Source organism: Chamaea fasciata, unplaced genomic scaffold (genome assembly GCF_029207755.1).
Source record: "Chamaea fasciata isolate MVZ Bird 193981 ecotype frontalis unplaced genomic scaffold, bChaFas1.0.hap1 SCAF_25, whole genome shotgun sequence".
NCBI lineage: Eukaryota > Metazoa > Chordata > Aves > Passeriformes > Sylviidae > Chamaea > Chamaea fasciata.
Genome location: NW_027094110.1, coordinates 792,981 through 804,611, shown reverse-complemented (window position 1 = coordinate 804,611; position 11,631 = coordinate 792,981). Strand labels below are relative to the sequence as shown.

The window sequence follows — 11,631 nt, the reverse complement described above, 5'->3', positions numbered from 1 at the left end:
TGGAAAACAAACACCATTAACTCCTGCAGGAAATGATGCTCTGAGTCACGGGCCATCCCTGCCCTGACGAGGCAGCAGGGGACATTACCCTGCAGAAAGCCTCTCCTCCGGGAGCGGATCGGCAGCTGCTGCTGCCTCCCCATGCCCGGGGACACCCGCAGGAGCAGCCTGAGCCCTGAGCTGCAGGATCTCTGTCCCAGCCCAGCAGCGCTCGCAGGGACAGGAAGGCTGAGAGCACCTTTGCTGCACCAGCAGCTGCTTCACAATGGGAAAAACCAGGCAGAGGGATGATCTGTGTGCGCTGAGCAGGGTCTGGGCACAGGCGACGGCAGAGCCCGGACTCCCAGCCCCGGGATGAAACCTCCCATCACCGGGCAGGCACAGCCTGAGTCCTGTCAGGTGCCCTCAACCTTCGTCCTGGGACGCGGAGCTGGAAGTGCTGAAGCTGCTGGGGAAGAGGAAAACTTGGGAGGGTTTTGCCAGGGGTAAGAAATTGTGTCTCATGTTGTAACTTTCTGGCAACTCTCTCAGTTGCAAGATTAATGATATCAGTAATAAAAGAGGTTTTCCTCCACCTAATCTTTTCATGTCCCATTTTAATTCAAACCTGAGCAGCAAACCACCTCCTTATGCCGGCAGAGATGATTTAAATCACTGCCTTTGCTAATTACCATGATCTCCTCTAACAGCGTTTCAGGAATTCCTGACGAAATTCCGATTCATGTTCTGAAAACCTGCTCTGAAAGCAAATAAAACTTTGAACCGAAACGCCACTGACCTAGTTTAGGTTTAAATTCCACTAACTCTGGGAGCTGGCTCCAAAGTGCAGCAGCCCTGTGAGCCCAGGCTGCCCCTGCAGCCCCGGCCCAGTGCCAGCTGTGGGCACAGCTGGGGCACGGCCGTGCTGCCGTGGAGGGGACAACTGTGCGCGGCGCTGAGCTCAGGCCCTGCTCCACACGCAGCCCTGGAGCAGGGCAGGTGTCCCAAATCACAATCACCACGTTGGAAGAGACCTCCAGGACCATCGAGTCCAACCCAACCCTGACATCTCAACCATGGCACCAGTGCCAGCCACATCCAGACTTTTCTTAAACACACCCAGGGATGGTGACTCCAGCGCCTCCCCGGGCAGACCATTCCAACACTTTATCACCATTTCTGTAAAAGACTTTTTCCTGATGTCCAGCCTGTATTTCCCGTGGCACAGCCTGAGGCTGTGTCCTGTTCTGTCAGTGCTGCCTGGAGAAAGAGACCGACCCCACCTGAGCACAGCCACCTTTCAGGTTCCCATCAACACCACTCATACAGCAAAGCAAAGGCTCAGGATTTGCCCTTTAACTGAGTTTTCCTTTTCCACACAGCTCTTTTCCCCACCCTGTGCCCTGGCCCATGATGGGCCGGCACAGAATGCCCCAGTACGCCCAGTATCCCCCCACGGAGGAGGAGGCACACAGGGACACTGTGCGGAGCTGGCAGGGCACAGGCTGGCACTGTCCCCACTTCCCACCGGGACCTCGATAAAATTATCTTTGCAGTGTTATTTTTGTCACGTCCCCGTTTTCTAAACGGGAAAATATTCCATTAGGAAAGCGTCCAGCTCCCCTCTGGAGGGTTTTGGCTTTTCCAGGGAGAGGAATGGAGGGGTCTCTGCAGCCCTGGTGCCAGTCAGCAAACCCACCCAGAGCCTCCTCCTGCAATATCCAGGGCAGAAGTTTAAATTAATGGGGCATTTAGGAGCCCCCTTTAAGCCACAGACTGTCCCTGTGTGTGACACCAAGGACATGCTCTTTGCTGCTCCTGGCTGCCAGCTCCAAAATGCTGGAAGTGGAACAAGGCCCTGGCTGTGGCCAGGTTTGAGCTGCCCAGGTAAAACAGAGCCTGTTCCCACCTTTGCTGCCCTCCCTGGCTGGGCTGGGGGCTGGGCACAACCACGGAGCTCACACCGGTCACAGATACGGTGTGACCAACCCCAGTGCCCTCAGGGCCGTGTGGGGGCTGAGGCAACAGCTCTGTCCTGTCCTCCTGCTGCTGGCAGCCCCACCAGGGCAGGGCTGTGCCACATCCCAGCAGCTGGCACCCGCCGGCTGGCCCAGGGCCGTCTCGAGGTCCCTTCCACAGAACAGGACAGGACTGGGCACCAAGGAGCCCCGTCCCTGTGGCTGTGCCTGTGTCACCTGTCCCTGTGGCTGTGTCACCTGTGCCAGTCCCTGTGTCACCTGTCCAGGGCAGCAGTCACTCCTCAGACCCTGCAGCAGAGCAGGTCACCACAGTGACCAGGTCACCACGGCCCGGCCACGTGGCCAGAGGTGTCCTCACCCTGTGTCCATCACAGCCTGGGGGAGGCTCCTCTGGGCCCAGCCAGGCTGAAGGAACCAAACCTGCGTTATTTTATTCCTTTTTGGTAGGACAGACCTTTGACGTGCCTTGCTGGGCTTGAGGGTTTCCTTTCCTTTTTCTCTCCTTATTCCCTCGAACGTTTCAGGGTGACACCTCCTCCAGCAGCTTGTGCCCGCGTGGATCAGATGTCCTGAAAATTTCCTGGAGCTTCCTAGGGGGGTGTTCTGGCAGGGGGGCAGCTCCCTCTCCCTCCCAGCTCCTTTCAGGGCACTTCTCCTCCTCCCCGAGCCTCCAGCACGCTCCTGCAGCGTGGCCAGTGCCTGCCGGGCCCCTGGCAGGGCCAGCACGGAGTGTGCCAGCCGCGGGGCAGGGAAACCCGAGCTGAGGCGCATCTGGAGCCCTCCCAGGGCCCGCAGCTCCTGGTCCAGCTCCTCCCGCAGCCAGGGCAGCGCTCCCCGTTCCCCAGAGCATCCCAAGGTTACCCCGGTGCAGAGCCAGCCCCGCCAGCAGGACACCCGTTTTGTAATGTACATTATAAAGGTGGTTTTTCACAAGATGTGTACTACATGATTAATAACTTTGTAGTAAAGATAAAGGTTTTTATTTCTGCTATTAATAAAGAGAATTAAGCATAGCAGTAGTAGTTAATACAGTAGTTACTTAAACTGTCTGTTTGGTCACGATAACATCCAGTGAACATGTGAAGAAGACCCTGCTGTTGATATAGGATGTTTAAACTGTTTGGCCAGAATAACATCCTGTAAACATATAAAAAAGACCCTGCTATTGATAGGCCAACCAGCAGCATCTACCATTTAAAAAAGTATAAACCAAGACCCAAGCTAAAAGTAATAATAAAACCAAAACAACCAAAAACCACGCACGCTCTAAAAAGGCAAACCCAAGGAGGGACCATGCAAAACAGTTCCTGAGATATAAAAACTAGTTTATAAAGAAATATAACTATTCAACAAAACTAATGCGATAAAAAGTACTTAAAGAAGGCCTCTGGAATAACAAGTTGTTATTTCAGCCTGGCCGGCCATACTTCCTTTTTACTTAATCTGTCCCCTAATTGTCTTTTTTGTTGTTGTTGTTATTAAACCTATTTCTTAAAATTTACCAGGAAAGTGAACTCTGTTTTTCACAGGGGACCCCGGGGCAGCAGCGGCTGCAGCTCAGCATCACCCGCGCCCTCCTCCAGAGCCATTCCAGGCGGATTTCCTCGAGCTGAGGAGCATCATCCCCTCCCTGCCGCCCATCCCGGCCTCCCCTCCCGGCGGGATTTGGGTTAAGCCGAGGCTGCTGACGTTGCTCTGGAAGTTCAGAGCTCTTCCCTCCAATGACGTTAAACTCGTGCAGCTCCCCCAGCCACAAAGCCTGGTTTAATCAAAGTTGCGATTAAACCCCACAACGTCCTCGTGCAGACTGTCCTAAATGAGATTTGGAGCAGCTAAAATTAGTCTAATTTAGTGTTAATCATTAATCGTTTTACCCACGCTTAATTCAATTTAAATGTCCGCACAGCGAGCTTGCACAGACTTTGTTATTGAAATCTAAACCAAAACTGAATTAAATGTTGTTCAGTTGGATCAAGGCAATCCGAGTGCTGCTGTGAGGAGTGTTTGCCAGAGATGGTTATCAGCTGATTGGTTATTGCTCAAAGTTACCCTGAGCTCTGTGTTATCCCAAAAGCTCCAGCTCTCAGTACTTTGGGAAAGCAGGGACATCTCCATCAGTATTTAATGAGCAGAAACACCCTCCCCAGCCCTCAGGAAAAGACTCATTAAGGTAAGGTCCTGCAGGCAACAAAAACCCCGCCTGGAAAAAAAAAAAACCCAAAAACAACCAAAAATCACTTTTTTAGGTGAAAAGTCACGATTCCGACAGCTCACCGTGACCTTTGTGTCGGGGGCCGGGCGCAGCTCAGCCGCTGCCGCTGGGGTTGAGCAGGGCCAGGGCAGCCCCCGCCTCTCCCAGGGAGGGGTCAGCGCCGTGACCCCCAAAGAGCCGGGGGAGGAGCCCTGACCTTGACCTTCCCCTGTCTGGCCCCTGTCTCCTCCAGCTATCTTTTCTCCAATGGCCATTTTGTTGAGTGTTGCAGAAGAGGGGGAAAAAAAAAATCATGGCCCGAAGAGCAGGAATCAGCTGCAACCTCGGCTGCCAAGTTGGCAGGGAAGATAAGGACCCTTTATTTAAAGTAAAAAAAAAACCCAGACGCTGAGGAGGGATAGACAAGTCTTTAGCAACTTTTACAGCCAGTCTTGCAATACAATTTCCTAAGCAGACTCAAAACTTGGGGGGAAAAAATGGAGAAAAAAAAAGTGAAAAAAGGCCAAGTTTTCAGCAGCAGCGTTTCCTTGGAGCGCTGTGCTGCCGCGGGGGCAGCTCCACCGCCCCAGGACGTGCGGGATGTGAGGGATGTGAGCAGCCAGGAGTGACTCAGTGCCCCACACACCCCCAAGGCACAGCTCGGCCAGAACGGGGAAAACCCGACCCGTTCAAGGACCGTGTCCCTTTTTAGGGCGGGTCAGCAGCGCTCATGGTCTCGTGGGCAGGGAACAGATCGGTGTGTGAGGCATCAAAGCCTGGGCAGGAGGAGGGAAGGAAGGGAGGACATTGTGACCTGCAGGGCTGCAGGGGCAGACACAGCACCAGCCATCCCATCACCAGTTATTCACGCCACAGAGAGGTTTTCCCTGCGTGGGCTGAGGCAAACCCAGCTCAGGCGCATCGCACCCACACCCCCTGAGCCACGGGGCCAAGGGAACCCCCTCCTTCCCTCCCTGCCTTGGGGACATCTCCCTTCATCTCCAGCTGCTCTGGGGGCTGCCTGCCCACCCCTGGGCTGTGCCTCTGCTGGGATCCAACCTCCTTCACAGCATCCCTTGGAGGATCCCTCTGAGCTTCACCTCCTTCCACAGGCACCAACCTCTCCCTAAAACTGCTGCTGCAACATCAGCTTGTATCGTAATTTCTGTACACTGGCAGAGCAATTCCCATCATCTCAGCCCCATGGATCAGCCAAGAAATCCGTCCCAGAGTCCATCACCTGCTGGAAATCCCAACAACCTCTCGTGGCTCTAGTAGCTCTCTGAGATGTGCACGGAATCCACAGGATTCCCGCAGCCAGAGCGGTGTCTGTGCTCTGATGGACCCTGCAGCCGCAGCAGACGATGGTGATGATGATGACGATGATGCAATCGTTCTTGCATCATCAGAAATGCCGGGGGTTATTGGTGCAACACTCCTGGCTGCAGTCCAGGCAGGCAGAGCGGCAGCTCTGCCTCTGCCCGGGATGGAAACAGCCCCGTCCTGCAGGTGGCACACGGGGTGACACCGAGGGGGTGACAGAGATTCGGCATCAAGTGCAGGAAAAGGGAAGAGTGGGTCTTACGCTGATGTAACTTCCTCCAGCTTTGGAGTTTCCAAAAGCTCTCTCTCTCCCAGGAGCTCAGGGGCTGCAGAATCACCCGCGAATGGTTCCCTTTGCCATAAGGCGCCTGCAGAAACCTTCCACAAACACTTCACACCTCGGCCTGGGTGACAGCGGCCCGCTGCTTCCCTGGGGCAGTTTCTCCCGCACGAGAATGGGCAGCAAGGCAGGGACATTCTGCTGAACTGGCCGCGCACGGTCCCCAGCCCTGGGTCCGAACGCTGCCCTGTTTTGGGAGCTTTGGATACAGACCCTGTCCCTCCCTCCCAGACAATCAGCAAAGCTTCCATGAACATATTAAATATTGATTGCAGAAGCAGGTACAGAGCTGCACAGGAAGTCAGGCATCAGATCTCTAGTTCGGGAATCAGACTTTGAAACAACTGGGGGGGGTGTTGAAAGGATAAAACCAGAAGTTTTTTCAAGAGAAAGAGGAGAAATGGAAGGAGAGATGGGAAAACACAAGGAGAAATGGAAGGAGAAAGAAATGGAATGAGGAATGGAAGGAGAAATGAAAGGAGAAGATAAAAAGAATTTAAAAAATTACAGAGATGGGGAGGAAAGGGTTTATATTTAAAAAAAAATAAATAAAAAAGCGGTTTTTTTCCGTCTGGCCGGATTAGGGGCAGGAGCTGCCAAGCGGCGGGGGGGCCCGGCTGGCCCGAGCCCCGGCCCCGTGCCCGGCCCGGCCCCCGCCCGCCCCGCCAGCGATAAAAGGCGGCGGCGCCGGCCCCGGGCAGCAGCTGCAGCGGAGCGGCCGCGACAGCGACAACAGCCCCGGCACAGCCCCGGCACAGCCCCGGCACAGCCCCGGCACAGCCCCGGCACAGCCCCGGCACAGCCCCGGCACAGCCCCGCAGCGAGAGCGCAGCGCTCACCGCACAGCACAGCCCGGCCCCGCGGCAGCAGCGCCGGTAAGGGCTGAGAGCCGATGGCTGCGTGCGGGATGCCGCGGGATGGGGACGCTGCTGGTCCCAAAACGCGTGGGACCGGCAGTGTGCGCCCCTCACCGCGGCCTGGGGAGGGTGCCTCTGTCCTGGGGAGGGTCTGCTCTGTGCTGGGGCACCGCGGGGACAGCGTGGGTGAAGCAAACCTACAGCAAAAAGCCCCGATCCCCATTTAAAGCACAGCCGGGGAGCTCGGGGAGCCCGGAGCGCTCTGCCGCAGCAGCAGATGGATTTTAACTCACGTCCCTCTCTCTCTCTCCTCTTCCAGAACTGACATCTAAACCTGCTGCTGCTGCTGCAAAACGAAAAAATGGAAACCATGCATGAGCTGATCCCCTTCGCCAAAGAAATGCTCAGCCAGAAGCCCAACAGGAAGATGGTGAAGCTGTACATGCTGGGCAGCGTGCTGGCCTTCTTCGGGGTGGTCATCGGGCTGGTGGAGACCGTCTGCAGCCCCTTCAGCTCCCAGGGCAGCCTGGAGGAGGAGGACGAGGGCAGGAACAAGCCGGCGGCGCCCCGGCAGCAGCGGCCGCCGCAGAAACGGGAGGATTTGGTGCCGGACAAGGGCAAGGAGCCGCCGGCGCTGCAGAGGGCTCTGGTGACCCGGCACCACGCGTCCTAGGCCGGCTGAGCGCCGCACGGACTCCGCCCGGCCCGCGGGTTCCAGCACGGGGAGAAGGCTCGGCTGAAGGAGGCTGACTGCACGGGCAGTGACACTCGCCACAAGGGAAGGGTTTTATTTGCTGCTGTGCAGCAGTGGGGAAAAATACCTTTTGTTGGTATAAACCTGTGCACGACGCACAGCACGGTTTCTTATTTTTTTTTTCTTTCTTACGGACGCATTTTACAGCATTTTGCAAGATCAATAAATATTTTATATGGTACCGGCGCTCTCTCCTCTTGCTGCATTTATTTTCAAAGCCTTCCGGTGCTGATTTTCACAGAGGTCTCGCTCACAGCTCCGGCTCATTTTGTGGGGCAGGGGGGGCCCAGGGGACAGCGGAGGAGGGCACTGCCCCCTCCCCATAAAGCGCAGTGGGGTTGTTCTGGGGTCTGTCCCTCTGGCAGCTGCATCTTTCCCAAGGGCCAGCCGGGAAGGAGGAGGTGGCACTTGTGTCACACGGTTGCCACATGCCCCGAGCTGGAGGCGTGGCTGTACTTCAGGGGTTATCTGGGTTCAATGGCACAGATTTGTCCCTGCCACGGCCATGTGTGCACAGAGCTGGTTTAATATAAATCAAAACCCCATTCTTGTCCTGGCAAGCCTCCCGACAGGCTCCAGCTGCTGCACAGCTCAAAATCTGAAAAGGAAAACCAAAACCTTTCTGCCTTTCCTGGGATCCTTCACAAAACCACCACAGACACCTGATGGTGCAGGGTAATACTGGCTCCAGTGTCACAGGGTGTCACAGATGGAAAAATCCGGAGATGGCACAGTCAGTCTGGAGGGTGGGGAAACTGTTCCAGGCTTCAGGCTCTACTCACAGCACTGCCAGGATCATTAGAGGACTTTCACCTATTTAAAAATGTTCTGGGGCTTAGCAAGAATCTGTTGCATTTGGGACTGTGTCATGTCAGTCAAATAAAGTGTCCAACCAGCCACAGCTGAGTGATCCTGACCACACTGCAGAGGGGAGGGCAGGCAGAGAGGCCCTGCCAGTCCTAAGCAGGGCAGAAAATCCTCCTTTGCCTGCTCAAAGACACCGTCAGGGCAGGGGGAGCAGCAGGACACACACCTCGCACACAAACCGGGAGATACAGCAGCACTGTGCCACTCTCCAGCTGAAAACAAAACAACTGAGCCAAACACCGGATCATGGAAAATAAAAACCCCCTGCCAGACCTCAGTGCCCAGTGCACAGCTCCTCCCAGAGCTGCACAAGGTAAGACCAGGACCTCAAAATATCAGAATGTGGCTGAAATTCGCCACTTCATTTCCGTAACACATAACCCACAATTCATTTTGTTGACAATGATTTCTGGTACCTAAACAGAGTGGAGAAAGAATCCCACCCAGCATCCGCACAAAAAAACTCTGCTCAAGCCTTACATCAACTTTAAAGTACCTTTTCCTCAATTTAGAGTATACTTTAATCTAGATAGCCTTTGAGAATTACTTCATTTAGTCTGTAACGAACCCTTTTGTCTCCGGCAAGTCTGAACAATCCCACTCCTCACTGATACCAGTGGGAGTCTCATGGGAAAACAGGAGAATTCAGGCCTGAGGGGAGCCATCAGCTGAGGAGTGTCATCGTCCTGCCCATTCCAGTTTTAAAGAGGTTTTACATTTTCAGCAGGGCCCCAGGGGCGGGGCAGGCTGGGCTGGAATTCCCTGGGGCACACCTGGGGCACGGACAAAGCCGGGAGCTGCGTCCTGTGGCTGCATCAGGGATGGAAGCGCCCCCAGGTCTGGCCTGCCCTGCATCAGCATCAGCCAGAGCGCGGCAGTGACACGGATTAAACCGAGGTGAGAGTCACGGCCCCGGGCAGGGTGGCTGCGAGCTGCTGCTCACCCCTCAGTGCCCAGGTCAGCGCCCCTCTGCCACCCCAGGGCTCTCATCCTGCCCAAGGGCCACTTGGCAAGGGAGGAGAGGGAACTCCTGAGCCCCGGGGTGAGCGGGGGGTCCCGGTGAGCCCCCCCAGGCCGGCCCCCCACCACCATCCAGGTCTGCCTGCCCTCCTCTCCCCCGTGCTCCAGCCCCGCGGTTATGAGCTTAGAGCAAAGAGGGTTGTGAACAGTCAAAATAGCCGCTGCTAAGACAGCTCACGGGATTAGACGGCTAAAGCACAGCCCGGGGCCGGCAGCCACCCCGGGGACGGGCTCTGCAGGCTGGGATGGTCCCCAGACACGGCTCACCCTGCCGGGCCAGCCTGGAGGTCAGCCCTGCCCGCTGCCTTCCCCAGGGGACTGCAGGGAGCCGAGGCAGCGCTGGCTCTCTCCAGAGGGCACAACTGGACCAGAATTAATCACTGATTTTACCACAACGACCGCGAAAAGTCTCGTTTAAACCACACGATAAATTCAGGGTGCACGAGGCTCGGTGACCCCTTTGGCACCACTCCAGCAGGGACCAGGGACAGACTGGCAGAGAGAAAGGCTGCAGCAAAACCTGCTCAGCTTTAAACCCCAGCAGAAGCTGCAGCACAGCCACAGCAAACAGCGCACAGCATCCCCACAGCCCCGGGCAAATCGCAAAGACAACGCCGAATTATAAACACTGAGACAGAGCAGAGAGAAAGCAGATGGGATAAGGCACACACAGGACCAGGGAGCGCTGGGGAGAGCGTTTAAGGCTCAGTTAAACCCAGATCCTGAGGGACAAACTCCTGGGGAGAGCCACACGTTGCCCCAGAGTTGTTACAGTGCTGGGTTCACATGAGGCTGATTTCTCTTGTTCTCAGACTTGTCTGAATCTGGTTTATTCCAACCTGTAAGCGTGACACTTCCCTGGTACATTAAATCCTCAGGAAAAGTGCAGCTGGCACAAAATCTGGTGAGTCTTTGTCTGTGCCCATCTTTCCAAAGATCTGATTTCAGCCCGGAGCTGTCACCCAGCCCCTCATCCCACGGGGCAGCCTCCTCCCCTCACAGCTCAGCCACTTCAAAGGCAGGAGCTGCATGTCTTCAGAGAGAACTCACTTGCTATTTGCAGTGTGGACACTGGATATTCCAGGGGCTGCCAGGCTAAATTTAGGGGTGCAGATAAGAATATCAGCCTCAGCTCCAAGGGCACTGGGAACATGGACAGCGGCCAAGGCTCAGAGCAGCCACAGTTCCAACAATGAAATTTCAAGGCAGCAATTCCCAGTTTGGTCACACATGGGAAAAAAAAAAAAAAAAAAAAAAAAAAAAAAAAAAAAAAAAAAAAAAAAAAAACACCAAAAATTCAGGGCTTGGGAATAACTTAAACATCACAGTATTTTCTCTAACCCAGCAGCGTGGAGAAATGTGAAGTCAAACCAAACCAAACCCATCCTACAATCCTCTCATCTCCCTCGGGACTGGCCGTGCATTTCCAGTGGCGCAGCCCTGCCAGGGATGGGGCTCTGCAGGATGTGCAAGTAGAGAAATGATGGCCCTGTCTGGAAAGAAAGGAATTAGAGCTGTGTTCATGGCAAAGGGCACTGGGACATCTGGGTAGGAAAAATAATATTTTAATGTCTATGAGATTAAAAAAAAAAAAAAAGAAAGAAAACTCCTCTGCATTTGACCAAGGTTTGATAATGATTTGAAAAAAGCCAAATATCACCCAAAAAAAAAAAAATACACGGTATCCAAATTCCTGCCAAGTGTTTTTTGAGTGCTGGAGCTGCCTGCACAGACCTGCCCGAGCCTCAGCCGTGCCCGGGAACGCTCCCAACAGGGGCTCTCCGAGCTCCCCTCTCCCGGTTTGTTGTCAGAACAAGTTCCCTGCCCACATTTGTTTCCTCTCGGTGGCACCGAGAGGAGAAAACCCCGGGAGCAGCAGGACAGAAGCATCCCCGGGAAACCACAGCTCAGACACACGGGACACGGAAGGGAAATCACCCAGGGCCACCCCAGCCAGGGGTTTCAGCAGCAGCCGGGCTCAGAAATCCCTTCCCGGGCAGCCCTTTCCTGCCCCCCTCTGCCCGCCCCCAGGAAAAAGTCAAAAACAAGTTCCTAAGTAGCACGCAGGAAAACAAAGCCAGAAAAAGCCGCGAGTGGGAGTGAGGAGCAGCAGCCTGGCAGGGAGGGAAGGCCAGGAGCAAACCCTGTGGGCAGCACAACGGGGCCAGATCCCACCACAGCCCCGCTCCTTTCCACACACCAGACAGCCCCGAAACGGCTTCTACAGGAAAAGGGCACACAGTTGTGACCAAAATATTCCGTATTTCAGTCCCTGATTATCAGCTGCTTTGCAAAACCCCAACCCCACAGTTCTCATCAGC

The 11,631-nt window shown here is 55.1% G+C and overlaps 1 protein-coding gene across 1 annotated transcript; it reads left to right on the top strand.

Moving 5' to 3' along the window:
- The first annotated feature begins 6,527 nt into the window (after window positions 1–6,527).
- Window positions 6,528–7,609, top strand: G0S2 (G0/G1 switch 2). The gene is made up of 2 exons (XM_066203852.1): window positions 6,528–6,687; window positions 6,989–7,609. The coding sequence occupies exon 2, from the start codon at window positions 7,031–7,033 to the stop codon at window positions 7,340–7,342; it is 312 nt and encodes a 103-aa protein (XP_066059949.1). The 5' UTR covers window positions 6,528–6,687; window positions 6,989–7,030; the 3' UTR covers window positions 7,343–7,609.
- The last annotated feature ends 4,022 nt before the right edge of the window (window positions 7,610–11,631 follow it).